The 26,898-nt window shown below is 42.7% G+C and overlaps 1 protein-coding gene across 2 annotated transcripts in view; it reads left to right on the top strand.

The window, feature by feature from the left end:
- Window positions 1–26,898, top strand: part of LOC134354560 (peroxidasin homolog) — a 564,572-nt gene that overhangs the window by 143,967 nt on the left and 393,707 nt on the right. For both annotated transcript variants that reach the window (XM_063063488.1, XM_063063497.1), the window contains exon 2: window positions 17,667–17,738. In XM_063063488.1, coding sequence (XP_062919558.1) covers window positions 17,667–17,738 — 72 coding nt within the window. The remainder of the gene's footprint in view (window positions 1–17,666; window positions 17,739–26,898) is intronic.

Here is a 26,898-nt window from a genome sequence, read left to right as displayed (position 1 = left end):
TTTAGGAAATGGATAGAACTTAGATTAGATCCAGTCTAAGATGGCATTGCTGAAGATGGGCAACAGTTTACTGACAGTTCAGAAAGCAAGAAATGCAGCTAAGTACTTTATTAATAACATCTGTACTATGGAAAATTTTGGTAAATGATCACTGCAAACAATGAAGAATCAAGTGAAGATGAGGCTGAATCGAGGGCTGATGTGGGCTGGTGTGAGGTCAAAGCATTTTCAAGGAGAAGTGGTCTGAGGGAGGTCAAGGCATGTTGAGATGGAGTCGGAGTCGGAGATGGAGTTGGTGCAAGTGGAGCGGAGAAAAGTTGAAGCAGAGGAGTTTTGGAGCCCGTCCACCTAAACTGAAAGTGAGGTCTGATCAATCTAAGCGCTGAACCGATTTGGAAAGATGGGCTATGGGTCCCGGCCCAGAGCATATTGATGCGGCAGGGCTCAGATACTACTGCGCGGAATGACCTGATGTTTGGGCAAGTTAAATGTTGGGCCAGATGGATTGGAAAGGCAAAGTGTCGGGATCAGAGATGAAGTTGGGCCAGTTCTGCTCACTGCTCCATGATGTTTACTCTGCTCTCCGCGGCACTGAGGCTGATGCTGTGGAGCTGTTCTGCTCTTCATGTCAATAGGCTCACTTTTGTCCTGAATGTTGTTGCTTGTTTTACTGTTTGCACAATTTGTGTTTTTTTCTGCACATTAGGTGTGTGTTGATCTTCTTTCAATGGGTTCTTTTGGGTTTCTTGTTTTGTGGCTACTTGTAAGGGGATGCATCTCAAGGTTGTATAATTTGTACGTGCTCTGATCATGTATGTACTTTGGACTTTTAATTTTGAGGAGACAGGGTGAGCAAATTTAGTGATAAATCTTTGTGTTCAAGTAATACGTGTCAAAGAGGAAGGGTATCCAAATTTCACATTTCTTTAGTGTTGTGACACAGAGCAATGAAAAATGGGTCAGAATTAATTGGCAATGCCAACCTCTATGCAATGGGAAGTCCAAGTAACACCGTGCATTTGATGAGTTTATAATGAACAGTGAGATAAGCTACAATAGAGCACTGAAATTTTCAAATAAAACTTTAATAGGAGTTTTTACCTTTCAGACAACGAATCCATTTTCTCATATCTTATAATATTATTCAAAGCTAGGAGGAATTAAACCAGGCCATCCGACAAAAATGCACAGTTTCATTTCTATAAAGTTTCCTTATTCTTAAAGGTTGTTTTGTTTGATATATTTCAAAGGAAAATCTCATCATTATCTTCTCATGGCAATTAGGGTTCAACAGTAAATGTAGCCATACCATCCATACCCTGAAAACCAGACTTAATTATTTTTTAATTTCAAATTTAAAATGGATTTGTATCTACACTTTATTCAATTTTTAAAATTTTTATTACACTGTTTGAATTGTTATAAAGGAGGTAGAATGCTGTTGGTGCTATTTTTGCGGATTATAACAAATCTAATACCTATTCACTTCCTTGGGAAATGTGAGGTGAAATTTTCGGCCACATCTGCTGGTAAAAATTGTTTAAAACAACTTAGGTTTCAGTGAGATACAAAGCAATGTAGATTTAACATGCTGTTGTTGGCATGAAGGTGCACCGAGAATGCCAAAGACAGCATAGTAAATGCCATTCTTTTCAAGAAAAGTTTGCCTCTTAATATAAATATGGAATAGAATATGTGAAATCAGAGTCTCAATACTTAATCTTTTACAGACCATCTCCTGCATTTTGGAGTGCATCGCAAAAGCTCATGGGTCTAGACACTGGAATTTCAGACACTGATAACACTCTCTAATTGGCAAGAAAAAGAATACAGACCACAATTCTCTGTAATGATATTTAAATTTTGAAATATTATGCCTTTGCACAAACAATTGAGATATTGTACCATGTCACCAAAGATATGGAGGAGTAACTGTGGCATGATGAATCTGGAAGAAATGAGTGAATGCACAATTATTATGATTTTAGTTCTCATAAAACTAAGTAACTGGGTTGTCTAATGGCTTTAAGCAATGAAAACTACAAAGGTTTCATTGTGTGTTGACACTAGCATACATGAAGGATGCCTGCTCGGTTTAGGACCTGTTGTTAACTATCTTAATAGTTCAAGAGCTTTGCCTTTCTGACAATTTGCTATACTGCGAGAGTACCTTTTATGTCTTCTGAGCAAGAGATGTATCTCATGGATCGATGTAGTTTGATTGATATGGAATTCTTTTATCAAACACTTTGAAGAAAGTGTCAACCTACTACCTACTTATTAACACATATCAAATGACCTTAAAATCATCGTGCTCATTCATGCATTTAAGTGAGATAAAAAATACTTGCAGAAATGATCCAATTGCGCAACTCTGTCTCAAGAGTTAAAAGGGGCATAAGCTGAATTCGATTTTGAATTCTGTCTTGAGGGGGTTTTCTGTAGGAAAATGCCTGTTGAGGCCAATACTTTGTGCTCCACAGGCAAGCAGCAGGTCGCTATGAAAAGGCTCACCCCAACTCCAACCCTCCCTCCTCTACACACTAACCCTACGAGTATGTTTACACCCCAGCATGAGGCTTAAATAAAATTCCCATCGAGTAAAATAGCCAGCCATGATCTGTTCCTTTGCTTTTCCATCTTCTTGCTCCATATCTAACTCTTCCTTATCTTTTTCACTCTTCTGTCCTTTAATTCTTAGTTGATTCTGAAAAGTAAGTCCCTATATACAATACCTTGGCTTGGATTTTCATATCCTAACTGGCTAACAGACTTCTGCCATGTAATAAACTGGTTAGGGATTGACGAAAAGAAAGTCAAGAAGAATTAATGAAAGATAACTAACACAAAGACCAACACTTAATGTTTCCATGTCAAAGAGTTGTGAGGTATTTAATTGAAGTACTAAAATATTTGAAAAAATGTCATACACTTTTGTGAAAATTGCATAATAAACATCAAATGTCTATTGACTCATCTTCAAAAGCTTTGATGTGTATCATGTGTATTTACATTCGGTGGCAGGGACAAATGCTTCAAACTACTCCATGATGTCAGTGGAGAGAAGAAAATTATTATATTTAAAATAAAAGCATAATCATTGCATTAGTGCCTGGTCAGCTCACAGTAACTCTCTTGTTGGAGCTGATCATTGCCATGTATTTGATAGATGCTTAAGTCATGTATTGAGTAGTGTGATTTCCAGGTATACGGGCTTTGTGTGATGGAGCACGTCTGGATGAAGAGAGGAACATGCACCTGTTTATTGTGATAAACTGAGGCTGGTCACTCAGTAGCCTGACACTATTTGCAGAGAAAATAATGGTGAAGGAAATAAAACTGGTGCTTATGTATGCAGAAATGTCACAGCAACCAGACAAGAGCCAATGTGTGCTTAAATGTGGAAATATAAAAGTTGTGGTTGGAGTCTTGCCACTTGAATTATAAACCTTCCTAAAGTGGTATTTTGCTGAGGTTCCCATTCAAATATATTGGCCAGAATGCGCCACAATGAGCCATGATAATAGTGAGAGGGCAACTTGCCTCAGAAATCTAAGACAAATGAGTTCAATTCCAGGATTTTTTTTCAATAATATGAAAATGCTAATTACTGCCAGTCAATTTCACTCAATGTGCATTAAAAATATTAAACTGAGGATGCTGGATATCTGAAAAAGAAATGAAAAGCTTTGACAATCCTCAACAAGCAGGACAGCTTTTGTGAGAGTGTAAATGTTTTAAAGTCAAAGTCATGTTTACTGTCATGTGTAGAAGTACATGTAGCACATGTGCCGCGAAAAAGCTACTTGCAGGTACACTGCATCAGGTAAGCAGCATTCACAAGAAAAACACATGCATAAATTATACAAAGCAACACACGCAAAACGCTGAGGAACTCAGCAGGTCAGACAGCATCTATGGAAAAGAGTAAACAGTTGACGTTTCGGGCCAAGACCCTAGGGCCTTGGTCAACTGTTTATTTGTTTCCATTGATGCTGCTTGACTTGCTAATTTCCTCCAGCATTTTGTGAGTGTTGCATTAGGTTTCCAGCATCTGTTGACTTCCTTGAATTTATAAATTGTAACTAATTTTTACAAAAAAGAACACGATTAGATGAAAAAATAAAGTTAATTGAAGTGCAATGTGGTCATGGTATGTTATACCGAGCTGGTGATCAGGTGGGTTCAAGAACCAAACTTTGAAGGGGAGGAGTTATTCTTGAACCTGAGCTAATCAACTGCTGTAAACACATCCACTAAACCGGAATTGTAACAACTAAATATGCAGGAAATATTCCAAAGGTCAAGGACTTAATCCTATAATTTTATGTTACTGCTTCAAGGCTGTAGAATCGAACCTTTTATTGAGCAGTAGTGAATTGAACAGTGCTTGATTATAATGGGAAGAATATAAAACCCAGTGTCTTTCCCTCAACTGTTTTGTATCATTGCGTTTATTCTTGTTTTTTTTTCTTAAATCTTTTGTTATTTTTATTTGTTTCACTGTTACTGCAATGTTGCTTGGTATCTTCTGTTCCATTGTGTTCAGTGTTGTTCTGCTAAACATTGTGGGCTACCTTTGAGCTGTAATGTGTGGCGATGTTTGTAGGCTGTCCCCAGCACATCCTTGGGTGCGTTGGTTGCTAACACAAATGAAGCATTTCACTGTATGTTTCGATGTACAAGTGACAAGTAAAGCTGAATCAAAGTAACAATTCTAGTGATGTGGGACCTAAACCATCTGTACATTCTGCTCGATAGTAGCTGTGAGAAGATGGCATATCCCAGATGGTGGAGATCTTTGCCTTCTTGAGACAGCACCTTGTAGAAACATTTGATGGTGGGGAAGGATGTGCCCATAATGTACTGAACTGAGTCCACTACTCTCTGCAGCTTCTTACTTTCCTGTGCATTCAAATTGTCGTAGCAGACCATGGGCAACCAGTCAGGCCAATGACCGATTCTGAAATATTAATTGTCTACATAGTTGCTACCAAACCCATGGAGATTTTCCAACCTGACTTCATAAGACCATAAGACATAGGAAGAGAATTAGGCCATTCAGCCCATCGAGTCTGCGCCGCCATTCCATCATGGCTGATTCCAGATTTCACTCAAGCCCATACACCTGCCTTCTCGCCATAACCTTTGATGCCCTGACCGATCAGGAAAAAGTCAACATCTGCCTTATGTATACCCACTGACTTGGCCACCACCACAGTCTGTGCCAGAGTATTCCACAGATTCACAACTCTTTGGCCAAAAAAATTCCTCCTTAGCTCTGATCCAAAAGGTCGCCCCAAATTTTGAGGCTGTGCCCCCTAGTACTGGATACCCCCACCATAGGAAACATCCTCTCCACATCCACCATATCTAGTCCTTTCAACATTTGGTTGGTTTCAATGAGATTCCCTCCCATATTCTTCTAAATTCCAGAGTACAGGCCCAAAGATGCAAACACTCCTCATATGTTAATCGCTTAATTCCCAGAATTATCCTCATGAACCTTTTCTGGACTCTCTCCAATGACAACATAACCTTTCTGAGATATGGGGTTAAAATAGTTGACAATACTCCAAGTGCCAGCCTTATAAATGCTCAGCATTATCTCCTTGCTTTTCTATTCTATTCCCCTTGAAATAAATGCCAACTGCATTTGCCTTCCTTACCACAGATTCAACCTGTGAATTAGCCTTCTGGGGGTCCTGCACTCCTAAGTCCCCCTGCACCACTGATGATTGAATTTTCTCCCCATTTAGATAATAGTCTGCATTATTGTTCCTTCTACCAAAATGCATTATCATACATTTCCCGAAACTGTATTCCATCTGCCAATTTTTTGCCCATTCTTCCAATTTGTCTAAGTCGTACTGCAGTCACTCTGCTTCCTCAGCACTACCTATCCCTCCACCTATCTTCATATCATCCGCAAACTTTGCCTCAAAGCCATCAATTCCATTACCAAAATCATTCACAAACAATGTGAAAAGTAGCTGTCCCAATACTGATCCCTGAGGAACACCAGTAGTCACTGGCAGCCAACCAGAAAAGGCCCCCTTTATTCCCACTCACTGCCTCCTGCCTGTCAGCCATTCCTTTATCCAAGCCAGTATCTTTCCTGTAAGCCATAGGGTTTTATCTTGCTAAGCAGCCTCATGTGTGGCACATTATAAAATGCCTTCTGAAAATCCAAGTAAATGATTTTCACTGCCTCTCCTTTGTCCACCCTGCTGGTTACTTCCTCAAAGAACTCTAACAGATTTGTCAGACAAGATTTCCCTTGACATAAACCTTGCTGACTTTGACTTATTTTATCATTAGTCTCCATGTACCCTGAAACTTCATCCTTAATAATAGACTCCAACACTTTCCCAACCACTGAGATTAGGCTAACTGGCCTATATTTTCCTTTCTTTTGCCTTCCTCCCTTCTTAAAGAGAGAAGTGACACTTGCAATTTTCCAGTCCTCTGGGACCATGGCACAATAAAGTGATTCTTGAAAGATCATGACCAATGCATCCGTTATCTCTTTAGCAACTTCTCTCAGGGTTCCAGGATGTAGTCCATCTGGTCCAGGTGACTTATCCACCTTAAGACCTTTAAGTCTGCCTAGCACTTTTTCCTTTGTAATAACAATGGCACTCACTCCTGCTCCTTGACACTCACGGACCTCTGGCACACTGCTTATGTCTTTCACAGTGAAGATTGATGCAAAGTACTCATTAAGTTCATCTGCTATTTCTTTGTCCCCTATTTTTACCTCACCAGCATCATTTTCCATTGGTCCAATATCAACCCTCATCTCCTTTTTACTCTTTAGATAACTGAAAGAAACTTTTGGTATCCTGCTTTATATCATTGGTTAGTTTGCCCTCATATTTCATCTCTTCCCTCCTTGTAGCTTTTTTATGATTGTATATAATTTTAATTTCTTTTCTTTTTTTCTGAATCCCTGTTCCATGATCAAATCTCTTTGTGGTTTACAGTGGTTTGATGAATGGGCTTCCATTTAGAATTTTACAATGTCTCATTTGAATAGCTAAGAAAGTACACAGTCAACTGTTCTATTTATTCAGTTCCCAGTGTCCTGTATATCCACCTCACATGCCCAGCGATTCCTACTGCAAAAAGTTCTTCTCATGATTGGAGCAAAGGTACATCTAACTGGCAGCAGACACTGTTCATTTCTCATCTGCAGCTAAGTTGAGAGGTGTGTAACTTCTGTCTTTTTTTAATAATGTGGAAAGATTATAATGGTGAAATTTTCATGCAGGAATGAAGAAGCAAATAGTGCAGATTTACACCATACTTACTTAGATTATGTGCATGAAATGGGTTGAGTCAAAAAGAAATATTTGCCGAGAAGGCTTTTTACACTGTTCAATTCTTTTGCAAAAGTAAATACTCAATGCTCATTATTGTGTAAGAGTGCATGCTTTGAGAAACTATTTCTTTCGTTTTCTGGATGATATCCCACTTCAGAAAGCACAGTAGCACTCTGTAAATGGAGCTGTAGCTTGATGAAAGTCGTAATTTTGTTGATCTTAGATTGCCTAGTGATGTCAGTGGGTCACCGATATGCTACAATTTCCCAAGCAGCTTCTGCCAGAAGACAGTCTAATATGTCTATTGCTTACAGTAGCTACAGATTTTCTAGTGAATAATTTTAGCTGCAGCAATCAGCAACAAATGTGATATTTGAGTTAATCGTTTTTCTTACTGTGTGGAACATGAGTCTCACTAATGAGCCAGCAGTAGGCTCATACATCTACATTCCTTTTTACCCTTTTCAGTACAGCTGTATTGAAATAATTCCAGGCGGACACTGAGTATTATGAGAAGACAAGCTATGTCTAAGCTGTAGCTAAGACAGCTGAAGATTAGATTAAACCTCATTGATTGAATCATACAACACGGAGCGACGATGCTGTCGGAGGTGCAGCCACCGTGCACTGGCACCACACACCCCCACCGCCCCCCGCCACAATGTCTCCACACCTTCCCGCCAGCTGGTCAGTGCTGCACCCTCCGCCTGGGCCGAGCTGACAAACCCATCTTGTGGGTCCTGTAACTGGCCGCCGCTGAAGTAAGTCTCCCCTCCACCTTTGCTGACCCCTCTGCAGTTACTGGATTCTCCCCTCACTGCCAACCCCACATCTTCGGGGCTCTTCACCATTCTCTGCTTAGCAGAGACCTTTTCCCCTCAGAACTGATCTGCTGACTGATATCCTTCCCACATCCCTGTACTCTTCCCTCCTCCCCGTTACGGTACTGATCTTTCTCCTGATCTCAGGGCTGAACTCTCCTCCCGTTACCGGCTGCTCTGCCCGGTACCGACCCCAAGTACAGCTCTCCCCAGGTAACTCCTCCAGCTGTGGTGCCTCCTCTCCCCCAAAACTGATCACCCAATGCCGAACCACACCCCCCATTACATTCTCTCACCCCATTCATGATCCCCCTGATCCCACTATCCCCCTATACCCCTGAAGCTGACACCCTTTCGCACCGACTCTCTCACCAGTGGGAAAGCCCGAGGGAAAGATGGAATTCCCACCGTAGTCTGGAAGAGGGAGACGCCTGCCTTGCTGCATCATCTGCATGAGCTGGGAGAAAGGCCATGTCCACCAAGACATGCAGGATGCCAACATTGTCAGGCTGTACAAAAACAAAGGTAACCATAGTGATGGTCACTAAACCGCAGCATCTCTCTCCTTATTATTGTGGGGAAAGTGTTCGCCCACGTTGTCTTGGCACGACCTCAGAGCCTTGCACCCAGAGTCCTAGTATGTGTACAGAGCAGACAGGTCTACAGTGGACATGATCTTCTCCCAGGAGAAGTGTCAAGGGCAACAGAAGCCTTCATTGATCTGACCAAGCCATTCAATCTTGTCAGCATAAGTGCATTCTTCAAATTCCTGCTAAAAACTGGCTTCCCCTCAAGACCGTGCAGCATCATAATATCCTTCCATAGGGACATGCGCGGCACTGTCTGCTTCAATGGAGCAACTTCTGATACCTTTCCAGTGAGCGGCGGAGTGAAGCAAGGTTGTATCTGGCACCGACCCTCTCTGGAATCTTTTCCATGCTCCTTCACTGTGCTTTTGCACACTCCACTGAAGACATCTGCCTTCACACAAGAGCTGATGGTAAGCTGTTCAATATCGCTCGCTTGTGCTCCAGGACCAAAGTTAGGACATCCCTCATCTGCAAGATGCTGTTTGCAGGTGATGCAGCATTGACATCACACACTGAAGCCGGACTCCAACAACTGATTAACCACCTTGCCCATGCCTGCAAGGAGCTTAGTTTAACTAGCTGTCTGAGGACGTCATGGCCCAGGCTGCAGAATCTCCTCCAAACATCACCATTGATGCAATTGACCATCCCCAGCTCCTTGTCCCTCGAAGCAGAGGTGAACAGCAGGATTGCCAAAGCTGCAGCTGTCATGGCCAGACTGAACAAGAGAGTGTGGAACAACAGACAGCTGACAAGAAGACCAAGCTGTGTGTGTACCAGGTATGTGTGCTCAGCACACTCCTCTACAACAGCAAGGCTTGGACGCCATACATCAACCAAGAGAAGAGTCTGAACTTGTTCCACCTACGCTGTCTCAGGCGCATCTTGCACATCTCCTGGCGGGACAGAATCACCAATACAGAGGTCTACGGCGGGCTGACACCTCCAGCATCCACGCACTACTCAGCCCGAGACGTCTCAAGTGGTGACGTCATGGCAAGCGTGACGTGAAGATGGCAGGCATCAACCGCAACACATGGGAGGAAACAGTGATGACCGGACAGCATAGAGGTCCACTGTCCAAAGTGGTGTACAACGTGATGAGATAGCAAGGACCAACGTGCTCATCAACAAGAGAGCAGGAGCTGCATCAGACAGAGCACCTTCCTCCTTCACCTGCAGCCACTGTGAAAGAGGCCTTCACTCTAGAGTGGGGGTGGACAGCCACTCCAGAATGTGCAAATAGCCCCAAATCCACAACCCCAAGAACCATCAGAAAAAGACACCACCGTCTCTTGAGACATACAGATGCCGACTGAGAACATGGAACAGTATAGCATAGGAACAGGATGTACAGTCCACAGTGTCATGTCAACCTAATTATATAAATAATCAAATGCCGAAATGAACAATTCCCTTCTGCTCACACAATGTCCATGTCCTCCTAGTTCCTGTTTGTTCCTGTGTTCTCGTGCTCATCTAAGAGCCTCTTGAACACCTGTATGCTACTTGCCTCCACCACACCTCAGGTAGTGTTTTCCAGGTACTCATCACTCCCTCTGTTAAAAAAAAACTTACCCTCAAATCTCCTTTGTATCTACCCTCTCTTGTCTTAAATGCATGCCTTCTGATATTGGAGATTTCAACCCTAGTAAAAATAGTCTACTCTATCTATGCTTCATATAGTCTTGTAAACCTCCAGCAGATCTCCAATCAGCCTAAATCGCTGCAGGAAAAACAACACAGCTTGCGCAACCTCTCCTTATAGCACATATCCTCTTTCAAGGCAGCATTCCTGGCAAATCTCTTCTGCACCCTCTCCAAAACCGCTTCATAGTCATAGTCATACTTTATTGATCCCGGGGGAAATTGGTTTTTGTTACAGTTGCACCATAAATAATAAATAGTAATAGAACCATAAATAGTTAAACAGTAATATGTAAATTATGCCAGTAAATTAGTAAATAAATCCAGGACCAGCCTATTGGCTCAGGGTGTCTGACCCTTCAAGGGAGGAGTTGTAAATTTTGATGGCCACAGGCAGGAATGACTTCCTATGACGCTCTGTGCTGCATCTTGGTGGAATGAGTCTCTGGCTGAATGTACTCCTGTGCCCACCCAGTACATTATGTAGTGGATGGGAGACATTGACCAAGATGGCATGACAGCATCCTCTTTTCAGACTCTTCATCCTTTTTATAATGGGGTGACTAGAAATCAATGCAATACTACAGATGTAGTCTGTCTAGAGTAGATAAAGCTACAACATAATTTCTTGACTCTTGAACTCAGTTCCTTGAAACGAAGTATGATGTATATCTTCTTTACCATCCTTTTAACCTGTGTAGCCACTTTCAGGGAGCTGTGGGCTTAGACTGCACGATCTTTCTGCCCATCAACACTGCTAACAGTCTTGCCATTAACACTATACTGTCCCTTTACATTTGCTCTTCCAAAGTGCAACATCTCGCATTTGGTCAGGATAAACCCTATTTGCCATTTCTGTACCCACATCTGCAACTGATCTATGATTTGCTAGCCTTCTGTATCCTCCATAACACCACCAATCTTTGCGTTGTCTGCAAATTTACTAACCCATCTATCTATGTTTTCATCAGGTCATTTATATAGAGGTCCCAGCATTGATTCCTGTGAAACACCACTAGCCACGGACCTCCAGACAGAGCAAGTCCTATCAGCCACTACCTTCATCAATCATTTTTGGCACACATCAAAAAATTCAATCAAGTTAGTAAGACATATCTTCTATGTTGATCCCATGTGTCTTAATCTTATAGATGAGCCTCCTATGAGGGACCTTGTCAAACATCTTACTAAAATCCCTGTAGACAACATCTACAGTTTTACCTTCATCAATTGCTGTTCGCAACTCATCAAAAAATTCAATCAAGTTAGTAAGACGTGATTTGCTCTGCACAAAGCCATGCTGATGGTCCTTAATTAAGCCATAGTTTTCCAAATGTTCATAAATCCAATAGCTTCAAAATGTTCTCAGCAAAATCAAGATCTTTATTTTTAAATGATTTACCACTCCTTTCATATCATATGGCAATTTAAAAATCAAACATGCATTATTATTGTGCAGTTATTTGATACAGGTGTGAGTATTTGTTCATTTTGCATGTTACTGATCCTTTATAAATTCATTTTTTCGAAGTGTAGAGGTCAGCGTATACTGCTCATGCCTAATTGACTCTTAGGAGGTAGTAGTGGATATCACTTTGCAAAATTTGATGCTGATGTGAGAACTACAGAAACGTTTTCGTCCAGTTGACCACAGAGAAAGTTAAGATTTTCTTCAGTTCTCCTCTCCTAGTGGACTCAAATACACTCCTCAAATTCAGCATGATATTATCTGTTTGAAGGACAATAGACAATATCTTCAGTGTGTCAGATCCAAATATTTAGAGAGCGCATTAACACAATTTACAGCCTTTTTTGGGCATACACGTGCCTTTGATTCATCAAGAGGACTCATGGAGAAACTTTCTGAAATGTATCTCTCCTCAGAAATGTGTCCTTTTCTGTGAATACTTAAAAGATTACACACTTCAGGACTTGAATGAGTTTGCAATGGATTCTCCAAACAACTTGATCACAATGTAGACCAGTGACAAGAAATTCTGTGTCATTGTCCCCGATTTTCTCTCAGTCATACATAGCGCAATACCACATTCTGTCTCTAATAGGCATTATGGTTGAATGGAGCTAATCATCAGGACAAATGGAAAACTACCAATGTGGCCTCGAACTCCAGGTTGAACATTCACAACCAAATAGTCTTTTTCACTGAAAAAAATGGCTGTAGCCATTTGCAGAGTAGATTGTAAAATACCCGCAGTGAGTGTTAGGCTTCTGATTGCAGGATTAGTTATGTTCCTTGGATATTGTTGAAGAATCTTTATCATACATTGAGAGCAGCACTCTTCTAGTATAGAATTAGTGCAAGTATAACACCTATCAAATCCTTAGACAGCAGTTTTGTGCCTAATGCTGCATGAAATAGTTAACAAACTCCTGGAGGAACTTTGATGCTGCTTGGGCAACCACTATTTCCACCATTCTTTTCCTTCTTGGCATATGGTTCACATTCCTTGTTGACCTGTTCTCAGCAGCCAGCCATTTTGATTTTAACTATCTCATGTGGAGAAAGAGTAAATTTAGAATTTTTTCTCCATCGGGTATTTGCATCTGAATCAGACATTGAGGTACTACTACTAATACTACTACTACATCGACTTAGGCCTAGGGGACCGGCATCGGGCACGATGACGGACTCTCCACTTCTCTCTCTCCCTCATCAATGTGTTCAGTTGTCATGTGCTGTTGCCAACTCACATCAAGAGCCATCCGGAGCATTCATGCATGCAACCATCGAGAGACATTGAGGTAGTAATACGTTTAAAGACATCAAATAGTTATCTTAACTTTTTATGTTGCTCCAGTCTGATCATCAGCAGCATCACCAGTTTCAATTTCCTCCTTGGTCCTCTGAAACTAGCATCTAATAGCTCCCAAATGCTCACAACTAATTAGATTTAATTGATGAAATGTAATAGAGAGCGGAACAGGAACATCACTGAACACAAAATCAGTTGTCAAATCCCTTTCAAAATAAGGCCACAATGCTGGAAAATTGACCTCATTCTTTATTGTCTTTGTGGGATGCCTTCTACTATAAATGCATCTCCTTGTTCCAGCTGACAATGACATTGTTGCACCATGTCAGATGGTAAGCCAAGCCTTGCGTGCCACGTGAACCAGGATTGAACTCTTGCATTGTGAATGTTCTTCATTGTTTCAGCAGAAGAGGAGTCCAGCAAGGAGAGTCAGCCAGTTGGCTGGGCAGTCACCCTGAGAGTTATGATCGAAGACTGGGTGTGTTTGGTTACATTCAGATCCCTCTGATAACTGCCAGCTGAAGCTGGTGGCTGCATATCATGGCCAAATTTCAGTCTTCAATGATTTGGATAGTTGGAGACACTGATTAACTGAATGGTTTGGAGCTTGTAAGAATTTTGTGAAGGGAAGGGTGGGGGGGGTGATCAATATAAAGTAACAATGGCAAAATCTATCATTTTGAAGTCTTTCTGAGTCTTATATTATCCTCATCAGATTTTCCTGAATGTGATGTCTGTAGCTTATAATTCCAGTCCAAGAAATGTTGACACTTACGGATTGCTGTACACATCTGGCAGCTGCCTCAGTAACAATGTTGTTAAAGGAATAATCGTAGAGCAATCGAGGGAATAATGAATCATTGCCTTTAAAACCCTTGTCCTGGTAGAATGGTTTAAAATCTTCATGGAGGGAAGATCTATCATAGTTGAGGGAAAATCCACTGGATCAGCACATATAAACTATATCAGGAATTTATACTTGAAATTTTATCTTTAAAAATCAATGGTTGCACTGAAAAATATTTGTGTTTACTGAACTAATGGTCAAACACCTGTAGAATACTGTAGCTCAGTTGGCAAATTGTAGGGTGGATACATAAAATCGCGTGAGAAAAGGAGTGAAGCACTATTAAGTATTCGAAAGAGTCCAATGACTGGAACGAACTCATTTGTATCAAATTCTAACGCCAATTATTTTAATGGGGTTGCAAACCTGTTTACTTCAATGCTTTGCAATTTCCAGGGACAAATAGCTAAATTCCTTCTGTAACTTGTCTCATAATATGAATTGTATGGCAATTATTATTGTCTAGCCTTCTCTTGGGTAACATTTCATCAGCCTGGCTATGAAACTCATCACAAAATGAAACAAAGAGCATAGAGAAGTCCTTGGGGAAGCATTGTAAATATTGATACATTTTTCAACAGAATTAAGTTCTTGGGAACTACAGTAAGTGCAGACTTAGCATTAATGTTTCTTACTCAAGTCCTTCTTCTAAAGCTCCTCTGTATACTTTGAGATTTTTATGAAATCAATGCTGTTGGAAAAATGTGAAGTGGAATATAAGATGTAATTTTAATACTTACTGGTTAGTTGTTGCATGATTTCATGTCTTTTTATATTGTTTGCAAGATGCTTTTGTATTCACAATATTGATATTTGACTTTACTCTGAGTTATTAATGAACTCAGAATCTTACCTGCCTGTTTAGCATGTTGGATATTTGGAGTCAAGGTCAACAGGCTCTGCTGAATGTCTCATCTATTACTGACAGCAGACAATAGTTCCCGCAGAGTTCACTAATCTCTGTAGGAGTGGCTGCAGATAAAAGTGTGAGGTTAGGACCAGACTGTTAAACAGCCATGTTGTCATTTAAATGAGCATTTGATTGTACATGACGAAAGACATAACTTCACTGCAGAGGAGATTCGGCAGGATGTTGCCTGGGATGAAATGTTTCAGCTATCAGGAGAGGCTGCATGAATTGGGATTATTTTCCTGGGCATAAAAAAACTGAAGGGTACCTCAAAGAGGCACATGAAATTACGAGGGTAGGTAGCATTGAGAGTGACATATTTTGGCAGAGGTGTCTAAAATTAGGAGGACATAGGTTTACGGGAAAGAGAAAGAGTTTTAGAAGGGATCTGAGGAGGACTTCTTTCATTCAAAGGATAGTTTAAATTTGCATTGTGGTGACAAGTATACACAACATTTAAAAAGTACCTAGATGAGCACTTGACTCACAAAGGGATAGAAAGATACAGGTTAATTGTTGATGAATGGGATGAATAGAGGTGGATAATTGATGGTCAGACTGGGCTTGGTGGGCCAAAAGGCCTATTTCTGTACTGCAAGACTCGATAACCCTTTAACTCAAAATATCACATATTCTCTAATGCAAAATTTTATATGAGATTTAATGTCAAAGTCTCCAGTTTTTAAAATTAATTTTTTTGCATGCAGGATTAGGCTTCTGCTTGCAATCTCAACTCTTAAGTATTTTAGACATTTGCTAAATTACCAGAATTTGATATAGTGTTCCTGAATGGGGACACACTGAACTTTAGTAGCAGAATCAGAAACCATGGGGCTACAATTTAATGAAGAACTACTGGGATGCATTAGTAGGCTGTCAGAGTTAGTGGTGGCGAAAGGGTAGAGAATATTGGCAGAATTCCTTTAATTTGGAAAGAAGTTCATATGGGCTCATGGTATTAGGTGTACATGTAGAGAAAACCAGCACTACCTCCTGATTATTGCTGATCCCGTGAAAGTGACTCTTAACTCCTACCCCAACATCAAAAGTAATTCATAAAGATTGCAATATAGGAAAATGATGTTTATTTATGGCTCTTCAATTTTAGTCTTCTGGTATTCCTGGACACTCATGAAAAATATGGTGTGAAGGGAATTACTTTATTAAAGCACTGTGACCGACTCTTCTCACATTAAATGTATAGGAAATAGTATGTTGGAAACATTGTTTATCGGTTTAATACAGGTCATCCCTGAATAACAAATAGGTTCTGTTCTTACAAATGTCACTTCTCAGAGTCAGAATCAGGGTTATCATATTTTTTATATGACATCAAATTTGTTTTTTTGTGGCAGCGGTGCAGTGCAAAGACATAAAATTATTATAAATTATATAATGAGTAAATAGTTCAAAAATAGGAATAATGAGGTAGTTTCATGGACTGTTCAGAAATCTGATGGCTGAGGTGAGGAAGCTGTTTCTGAATCATAGTGTGTGGCTTCAGATCTTCAAATTCCTCACTGATGATAGTAATGAGAAGAGGGCATATCTCAGATGGCAAGGGTTCCACCTTTTTGAGGCACCAGCTCTTGAAGATGTCCTTGAAGGTAAGGAGGGTTGTGATTATGATGGAGTCTACAACCCTCTGCTGCCTCTTGTTTTCCTGTGAATTGGTTCCTCCAGGCCAGCCGGTGATGCAACCAGTCAGAATATTCCACTGTAAATCTACAGAAACTTGCAAGAGCCTTTGCTGACGTACAAAATCTTCTTAGATTCCTCATGAAGTGAAGCTGCTGGTTTGCAGTAATATGTTAGCCCCAGGATGGAACCGCTGAGATTCCGATACCAAGAAACCTGAAGCTGCGTACCTTTTCCACAACTGACCCCCAAAGAGGACTGGTGTGTCTTCTATCGACTTCCCCTTCCTGAAGTCCACAATTTGTTCCTTGGTCTTGCTGACGTTGAGTGCAAGGTTGTTGTTGCAATACCACTCAACCAGCTGATCTATCTCATACATGTACACGTCCTTATCACTATCTGAGATTTTACCAGTAACAATAGTGTCATCTGCAAATTTATATTTAATGTTTGAGCTGTGACTTGCTACGCTATCTTGAATATACAGAGTACAGCAGTGAGCTAAGCATTCATCCCTGTGGTGCGCCTGTGTAGATTGTCAATAAAGAGGGGATGTTTTCACTGATCCAGACTGACTATCAACTACAATGAGGAAATTGAGAATCCTTTTACTGAGGGAAGTAAAAAGACCCAGGTTTACAAGCCTGCTGATCAATATTGAGTGGATAATCATATTGAACACTGAACTGCAATCAATACACTGCAGCCTGACATATATTTTGCTGTTCTCCACGTGCTTTAAAGCAGAGCGAACAGCCAGTGAGATTGCCCATGAGATTTTGTCCAGAAGATGGAAAATACACAAATATTATTTGATATACTTTGAATGTATAATGAATGGCATAAAAATCACATGACTGATAAGAAAGAACAATTAATAAAAATGGAGAGACAGACAGACTGATAGAGAGGAAATTATTTCTACCATTCAAAGTAGCAGACGTGTATGTAGATCAGACATCAGAAATTATTAATATTATGTGAGGTTGTTCATATTTAAGGCCGTCCACAAGTTGGCCATCTGTAATCTAGGCATGGCCTGTATTAGTTTGCTCCTGACATGGAGCCAAGCACTTCTATTGATCAATGTCTCAATCTTACTGTTTTCTTGTAGGGACCTGCGATTTAACAGGATTAGGGAGATTCCAACAGGAGCCTTTAGGAAACAGAAGAACCTGAACACGTTGTAAGTGATTTCTATGCATGGCTTATTTACCTAATTTTATCCAGATAAGATAAGTGAAGATATCCAGTTATGCACCAGAGTTTTGAGCAGTTCTGATACTGTCAGAAAAAGTTGAAGCTTTCTGTCACTCAATCATATTAACTGAATAAATTAATGTTTGTCAAAGCTAATTAATTTGACGCTGTCCATCAAACCACACAAAATGCTGAGTATATAAAATACTGAGTTTGCAGTTGGCATACTAAAGGACTTTTTAATATATATTTGTCAGTTGAAATGCATAAAACTGATATTGGCAATATACAGTATATGGAAACCAAAAACATAATAGCTAACAGAAATTAGGAGCCAAGGTAATGACAGTCAGAGGAAAAATCACAATCAGTTAATATTTATGAACTACATGGACTGATTTATTCCATATAATCAGTCCTTTTTGTCATTCTATAATCAAAGTGTCTGTTATTTGTGTTACATGTTTCCCTGCTCTCTACTCCATACTTATGAAGGTGGATGAAAGGCCTGCTCCTAAATCTCTACCAATGAGAAACGTTATCTGGCCATTAGAAGTGGTGTAAAGATAGCACCCGGGTGATATACAGACAGCTTTCGCCCAATTTTTGTTCAGGGTCTCATTCTTTCAATAGATCTTAAGGTGGCAGATATCTCTTGTTCTATCTGAGCTCTGTTTTCCCCATTTTTTCTCTCTTTCCCCTGCTGGATTTATTGTTTGATATGATCAAGTATAGGGTGAGTCACAACTTTCCCCAGTTCAATATTAGAAAAACGTTATTTGGTTTCCGTCATACTCTTTATACCCTTGCCGTTGATTCCCCGTTTGTCCCTGGTCAATCTTCCAGAATGAAGTAATACTTAATAATGTATACATTCTCTACTACCCAAGCTGAACTTCACATTCCATTTGCATCCAATTCAAGTCAATGTGAAATAAAATCCACAACTTATTCATCAGTATGACCACCACCAGCATCACATTTCCTTTCTGCCCACTCTGTCAGTGCTTCCACCTCTCTGGGGTAAAATGTCTGAAGGCATGTGCTTGTAAAAATTCAGATATGAGAATTTTGTTATTCATCTGCCAATGGGTTCACCTTTGTTCATCTCCCTGGTACTTGCACAAGCCTACTGTATAATGTTGGTTTTTTTGTGTGACCTGTGCTGTGAAATGTGAGAGGGAGATCTGACACTGGCCCAAAGGGGAATATTTGACTACGCTGGAAAAGTGATGAATGTTTTTTATAGGGCTAAATCTCTTTAGCATGAAGCATGAATTAAATTCAGTGCCATCATGCTAGCACTTAGAGCATAGAACGTGCATGACACAGTAAAGGTTCCTCAGCCTAAATGTTATGCTGACCCCTTAACTTGCTCCAAGATCAATATAATCCTTCCCTTCCACGTAGCCCTGCATTCTATCATCCATGTGCTCCTTGACATAGAATATCACATCCTTCTCATAATCCCAGGAGAAAAAAGGAAGAAAGTTGAAAAGCAGGAAAATTCAGCAAGAAATCAAGTGTCAGAACCTTTTGAAAATTCCCTTGCGATTGTAGGAGAAAAAGCAAACCAATCTTCCATGAACGAGAAAATCTGCTCTGAAATGGAAATGCAGATAGTTTTAACATCTAATTGGCCAAAATAATTTCAATTTCATTTTATTACAAACTGGTTTGTGGAAGAAAAACCCTGCAGATTGACTTCTCCTATTCCACCCGCTCCCCCCCAGTAATTGCAACTCAACTTTGCTGCCTGTAGTTTATTTTATATTGTTGTTCACTAAGGTAAGAACAATATCAGATCTATCAAACAGATACCATTTATAAAAAGCAGGAAACACACAACCAATAGCAGTAGAATAATATGTCAAAGGTCATACCATATGATTTTTAAAGGTGAATTAGCATTCATATGTGCTACCTTATTTGCAACAGTTATTGCAATGGAAAGAGTACTGAGGAGATTCACTGGGATGATGTCTACATTGCAGCATTGCAATTAGAAGGAGAGTGAAAAGTACTTCCAGTTTAAGATGGTGCCACTGAACTGGGTGACCGCTCACTGGTATTTCAGCCAAGAAATATGACTTAAAACATTATTAATAACACATCTTCTGAGGTAAGTTGTGGTAAACTATCACCTCAAACAATGAAGAGGTGAGTGAAGGGGGAGCCGACTCAAGGGTTGAGCTGTGCCAGTATGATACGAAGTACCAAAATCCAAGATGGTGTCGAAGTCGGAGATAGAGTTGGAGCAAGCGATTCAGAGAGGAGTTGAGGCAGAGGATTTTCGGGACCCATCCACATAAACCGGGAGTGAGGTTGGATCTATTTAAGCGTCAAGCCAAAGTGGAAAGGGCAAGCAACATACATCAAAGTTGCTGGTGAACGCAGCAGGCCAAGCAGCATCTCTAGGAACAGGTGCAGTCGACGTTTCAGGCCGAGACCCTTCGTCAGGACTAACTGAAGGAAGAGTGAGTAAGGGATTTGGACTATCCACTATCAACTCTGCTCTTAAACGCATCTCCCCCATTTCACGTACATCTGCTCTCACTCCATCCTCCCACCACCCCACTAGGAATAGGGTTCCCCTGGTCCTCACCTACCACCCCACCAGCCTCCGGGTCCAACATATTATTCTCCGTAACTTCCGCCACCTCCAACGGGATCCCACCACTAAGCACATCTTTCCCTCCCCCTCTCTCTCTGCATTCCGCAGGGATCGCTCCCTACACAACTCCCTTGTCCATTCGTCCCCCCCATCCCTCCCCACTGATCTCCCTCCTGGCACTTATCCGTGTAAGCGGAACAAGTGCTACACATGCCCTTACACTTCCTCCCTTATCACCATTCAGGGCCCCAAACAGTCCTTCCAGGTGAGGCATCACTTCACCTGTGAGTCGACTGGGGTGATATACTGCGTCCGGTGCTCCCGATGTGGCCTTTTATATATTGGTGAGACCCGACGCAGACTGGGAGACCGCTTTGCTGAACATCTACGCTCTGTCCGCCAGAGAAAGCAGGATCTCCCAGTGGCCACACATTTTAATTCCACATCCCATTCCCATTCTGACATGTCTATCCACGGCCTCCTCTACTGTAAAGATGAAGCCACACTCAGGTTGGAGGAACAACACCTTATATTCCGTCTGGGTAGCCTCCAACCTGATGGCATGAACATCGACTTCTCTAACTTCCGCTAAGGCCCCACCTCCCCCTCGTACCCCATCTGTTACTCATTTTTATGCACACATTCTTTCTCTCACTCTCCTTTTTCTCCCTCTGTCCCTCTGAATATACCTCTTGCCCATCCTCTGGGTCACCCCCCCCCCCCTTGTCTTTCTTCCCGGACCTCCTGTCCCATGATCCTCTTGTATCCCCTTTTGCCTATCACCTGTCCAGCTCTTGGCTCTATCCCTCCCCCTCCTGTCTTCACCTATCATTTTGGATCTCCCCCTCCCCCTCCAACTTTCAAATCCCTTACTCACTCTTCCTTCAGTTAGTCCTGACGAAGGGTCTCGGCCTGAAACGTCGACTGCACCTCTTCCTACAGATGCTGCTTGGCCTGCTGCGTTCACCAGCAACTTTGATATATGTTGCTTGAATTTCCAGCATCTGCAGAATTCCTGTTGTTTGTGGAAAGGGCAAGAATGGCTTTGGGCTGGGTGGTGAGGTCTAGGCCCTGAGTGTATCGCTGTGGCGCAGTCTGGGTCCCAGTGCGCACCATGATTTGGTGTGTGGATGATTTAAACGCCAGCCCAGATAGTCTGGAAAGGCATGTGTTGGAACCAGAAGCAAGGGTTGGGCTGATTCTGCTTTCTCTTTCGCGATGTTCACTCCTCTCTCCACAGTGCCGATGCTGAGAGATTGCTCTGGTTTCTACACGCTTCATGTCTGGGAGCTTTGCTGTAATTTACCCTATAACATGATGAATGGAGACTGAGGCTACGGGCCTACACTGGCTGCTCCAGGATTCTGGTGAATGGGCTCAGTTGGATTTGGAATGCTGTTGCTTTCTTTTATTGTTTGTATAATTTGTGTTTATTTCCCCTCTTTCTCTGCACATTTGGTGGTGTCCTGTTTTTAATTGTGTATTCCCCTGTTTATTACTTTGTAAGCAGAAGACTACCACGATTCTATAATTTATACATATTTTGATAATAAGTGTACTTTGAATCCGTGAGTGGTCAGAGTCTGGAATGTGCTCTCTGAAGATCTGGCGGAAGCAGATACTATCATAATATTTAAGGAGCACCCGGACTGATCTGCTTTCAGATTGTAAGCTCAGCAGTTAAATGCTCCATCTGCTCTGATGCTGATGTTGGCCCGCAGTCTCTGCCAGTAAAGCAATAGCTCCATACAGAACTTCTGGTATTAACCTCCTTAACTGTGAAGAATTTCAGGATTCTCAAACTAGCATATGCAAGCTTCTGTTCAGTTAACTGCCAAGTTTAACTGTATTGTGGAAGCTGGTCTCCTCAGTGCATCCAGTTGTATAGTGCTAGGTTTCTCCAAAGGTAGCCAGAGCCGAAGGGTGGTAGTGGGGACGAGCTCCCACTGCTCAACAAATCACCTTCATGGTGTGTGTCTCAAACAGCCTCTGAAAACTAAGTCTAACTCCTGGCCTTCACATGTGGCATAGTTATTATGCCCGGCGGAGCTGGTCTCTCTGACAGGAGAAGGGGCAAAGGCAGGCCACTGGCGCCTTAAAACCAGATGGGGCTCGTGAATTACGGATGGCAGCTCATCTAGGAGAGGGAAAACTCCGATTTCAAATCTCCGCTGCCTTGCGACTATACCCGCTCATGGGAAAGGCTTTGGGAGTAAACCGCGAGGAAAAATCTGGAGTTGGAGTCCCGAAGGCAGCTGACTGCTGTACCCAGCACCGGCATGGCAACTCCTGCGATGCTGCTGGCACCAAACTGTATCGACTTTCGTCATTCCTTTGGACCTGTCACCAGCATGCCAAGCCTGTCACCACCACCAGCTCTCACAGGGTATAAGCGCTCACGCATCCAACCAAACACTCCAGGCATTTCGAGCTGTTGGAAGCAAAGTGCACAGACCGCAAGGCAGTGCACAAGTGAGTACTGGCTCCAGCTCATTGAGGACATTCAGACAGCAGCTGTGGCAGGAGAGGGGTGTCCCACTGCATGGGCAACTGATGAATCTCCATTTCAACTCTGACCTGGCTTGCGCCCTGGAGAGGCCACTCTCAGCGACTACCAAAGGAGCAGCACCCATGGTCGACCACGATCGACGGAGGCCCCACACACACACACACACACACACACACACACACACACACACACGCGCACACACACAAGAAACATGTTTGGTGGATTCAGGTACACTGAAGGAAAGGGACTACACGTTTTACTGGCTGGGAAAGAACCAAGTCAAGTCCTGCAAGCATGGAATGGGTTTTGCCGTTAGGAACGCCTTGTTGCAAATGGTGGAGCCACCAGAAAATGGATCAGAACGACTTATAACTCTCCGCCTACACACCAGTCACAGTCCAGTATCTCTCGTCAGTGTGTATGCCCCTACCTTGAACTCCACATCTGAGGCAAAAGACATGTTCTACGAAAAATTAGAAGCTGTTGTCAGGAATATTCCCAGTGGTGAGCACCTCATTCTCCTTGGTGACTTTAACGCCAGAGTGGGAGCCGATAATGATTCCGGGCCGTCTTGTCTTGGCCACTTTGGAACTGACAAAATAAATGACAGTGGACAACGGCTCCTGGAGTTCTGCTCCTATCACGGCCTGTGTGTAACTAACTCCCACTTTCAGACGAAGTCGCAGTACAAGATCTCATGGTGACATCCATGGTCTAAACACTGGCACCAACTAGACATGATCATCACCAGGCACTCTTTCATCAACTCTGTACTAATCACCCGTTCATACCACAGTGCAGACTGTGATACGGATCATGCTTAGGCGTGCTGCATGATCAAACTACGTCCGAAGAAAATCCACCACTCCAAACAAACTGGAAAACCTCGCATCAACACAACAGAGATGAAACAGTCAGAAAAGGTTGACCAGTTTGCCAAGTTGGTACAGTGTGCTATGACTACCTCCTCACAAGGAGATACTGCAACAGAACAATGGTCACACCTTTGTGACACCATCCACTAATCAACACTATCTTTGGAAGAAAGACCACAAAGAGCAGTGACTGGTTTGAGGCAAAGTCCAACATCATGACTCCTGTCATCGAAGCCAAGCGTGCAGCTCCCATAGAGTACAAGTGCTCACCACCTGACCAAACACTCCAGGCACTTCGAGCTGTTAGAAACAAAGTACAACAGACCACAAAGCAGTGCACAAGTGAGTACTGGCTCCAGCTCAGTGAGGAGAATCAGACAGCAGCTGTGACAGGCAACATTAGATCGACATATGATGGTATCAAGAAGGCCCTTGGCCCATTGCAGAGCAAGACAGCACCCCGAAGTTATCCAGCGGTGAAATAATCACTGATAAAAGCAAGGAGATGGAATGCTGGGTAGAACACTACTCTGAGGTCTGCTCAAGGGAAAATGTTGTTGTTAGCTCAGCCATTGAGGACCTCAGCAAGGCAATTGACAGTCTGGCCCCAGGGAAAGCTCCTGTCAGTGATGGGATTCCTCTAGACCTGATCAAGCACTGCAAGAGCTCACTTCTCCAACCTTTACACGAGGTCTTCCATCAGCGCTGGAAGGAAGGAGCCGTACTACAGGATATGCGCGACTCCAAAATCGTCACTTTGTACAAGAACAAGGGTGATAGGAGTGACTGCAACAACTACAGGGGTATCTCCCTCCTGAGTATTGTCAGCAAAGTCTTTGCTCGTGTAACTCTGGCACATCTACAAACTCTGGCAGAAGGGGTCTACCCTGAGTCCCAATGTGGTTTTCACGCAAGGAGGTCAACTATCGACTTTCTCACTCTGTCACTTCAGGATGTTACGTACCCCGTAACTGAGCTGCCAAACCAGCAGAAATGGACCGCTCAGTTGGAGTCTGGATTACTGGAACTAAGAAAGTTTTATTAAAGAAATAAGCAACACAGTACTCTAATAGTAAGGATATAAATGCAACAGGTTAGCAATGAATAAACACACATGTACACAGAACTAGGATAATAGGATCAATCAAGCTCTATCGCCGTCTAGGGGTAAATGACCAGTTTCAAGTGACACAAAGTTCAGTTCAGTCCACAGTAATCACCGTTGTGCCATTGGGGGCGGTGGGGGGGGGGGAGAGAGAGAGAACGAATGAATAATCAAATCGAATTCCAAACAGACCTTCGATATTCCTCGCAGTCAGCTTTCGGGCGAGCCCTTTGTAATGTCTTCGGAGGTCACCGACTGTGACCCCTCCGTTCCAGATACAATCTTTCTTCTGCGGTGAACCCAGCACCCAGGCAAGGGCAGACACACACACCAGGTTCCCGCCGATCCGTACCTTTCCACTCTGTGCGTCTATGGCTGGTCCCGCGATCAGACGTCCAAAATACTCCCACCAACTAGTGGGGGGGGGCACACTGCTTTCAGGGTCTCGTTACCTCGTGGAGTCATGTGTCAATTGCCTTAGCGAACCTGTCCCTTTTAATCCCCCTGCTGGGGTATCGCCTGTCCATCACACTTCAAACAGTTCAGGGTTCAAAAGGAGCCGGTCTTGACAATACTCAGACCGGTGTCTCCTTCCGTTAAACTCTCTCGTCTCTTCATTAACATTTCCAAATGCTGCTCCATTGTCTTACTTATCTCTCTCTCCTGAAGACAGGTGGCAGATCAACTGTTGATCCCACTGGTGCTAGCACAGGACAGTTAACATCTTAGTCTATGTGTACTTTTGTAACCCTGTTTCGTCACTTCAGGAGAAGTGCAGGGAACAACCAAAACTCCTCTATGTCGCTTTCATCAACTTGACCAAGGCTTTCGGCCTTGTCAGAAGGGATGGGCTCTTTCAGATTCTCCTCAAGATCGGCTGTCCCCCGAAACTCCAAAGTATCATCGTCATTTCATGATGACATGAGGGCTACTGTTCAGTATGATGGCAGCTCATCGCTATTCATAGTGGAGTCAAACAAGGGTGCGTGCTGGCCCCAACATTATTCGGCATCTTCCCTCTGCTATTGAAGCATGCATTTGGGAGGTCGACAGAAGGCATCTACATGCACACCGGGTCTGATGGGCGGCTGTTCAACCCTGCGTGCTTGAGAGCAGGAGCAAAGGTGTGAAAGATCTTAATACGTGACATGCTCTTTGCCAATGATGCTGCTATAACCTTGCACACCAACCAGCAACTACAAACGCTCATGGACCGCTTCTCTAAGGCATGCAAGGACTTCGGACTTACCATCAGCCAAAAGAAAACAAATGTACTTGCCCAGAACATAGTGGAGACACCAATCATTACCATCAACAATTACGATCTAGAAGTGGTCCAGGAGTTCACATACCATTAGCGACACCCTCTCCCTCGATGCTGAAATCAATAGGCGTATCGGCAAAGCAGCATGGATCCTTGCTCGACTCTCCTTGCGGGTCTGGGAGAATCTGAAACTCGCTACAAAGACCAAGAATGCTGTGTACATTAAAGGCATCCGTTAGTCTTGCGAGACCATGGATCTGCGCCTGGAAAGACTTCTTGCCCATGCTGCAAGTCTCCCCTCTCCATGACACCAATGTTGTCCAAGGGAAGGGCATTAGGACCCATACAGCTTGGCACCAGTGTCATCGCAGAGCAATGTGTGATTAAGTGCTTTGCTCAAGGACACAACACGTTCCCTCGGCTGGGGCTCGAACTCACGACCTACAGGTCGCTAGTCCAATGACTTAACCACTTGCCTACACATGCTGTGTACAATGCATCTGTTATCAGCACCCTCCTGTATGGTAGCGAGACTTGGACCATCTACTTCAAGCAGGAGAGGAAACTCAATAGTTTTCACCTGTGTAGCCTTCACCGCATCCTCGGCATCACCTGGAGAGACAAAGTCCCAAACTCCGAGGTCCTCTCCTGTGCTGGACTTCCCACAATGTTCACGCTTTTACGACAATGCGGACTGCGCTGGCTGGGCCACGACCGTCGTATGAAGGATGGCAGACTGCCAAAGGATATCCTCTGCGGAGAACTAGCAACAGGCAAGA

Source organism: Mobula hypostoma, chromosome 1, assembly GCF_963921235.1.
Source record: "Mobula hypostoma chromosome 1, sMobHyp1.1, whole genome shotgun sequence".
Classification (NCBI taxonomy): domain Eukaryota; kingdom Metazoa; phylum Chordata; class Chondrichthyes; order Myliobatiformes; family Myliobatidae; genus Mobula; species Mobula hypostoma.
The sequence above is the reverse complement of the archived record's forward strand: the minus strand, read 5'-3'. Positions and strand labels throughout refer to the sequence as shown.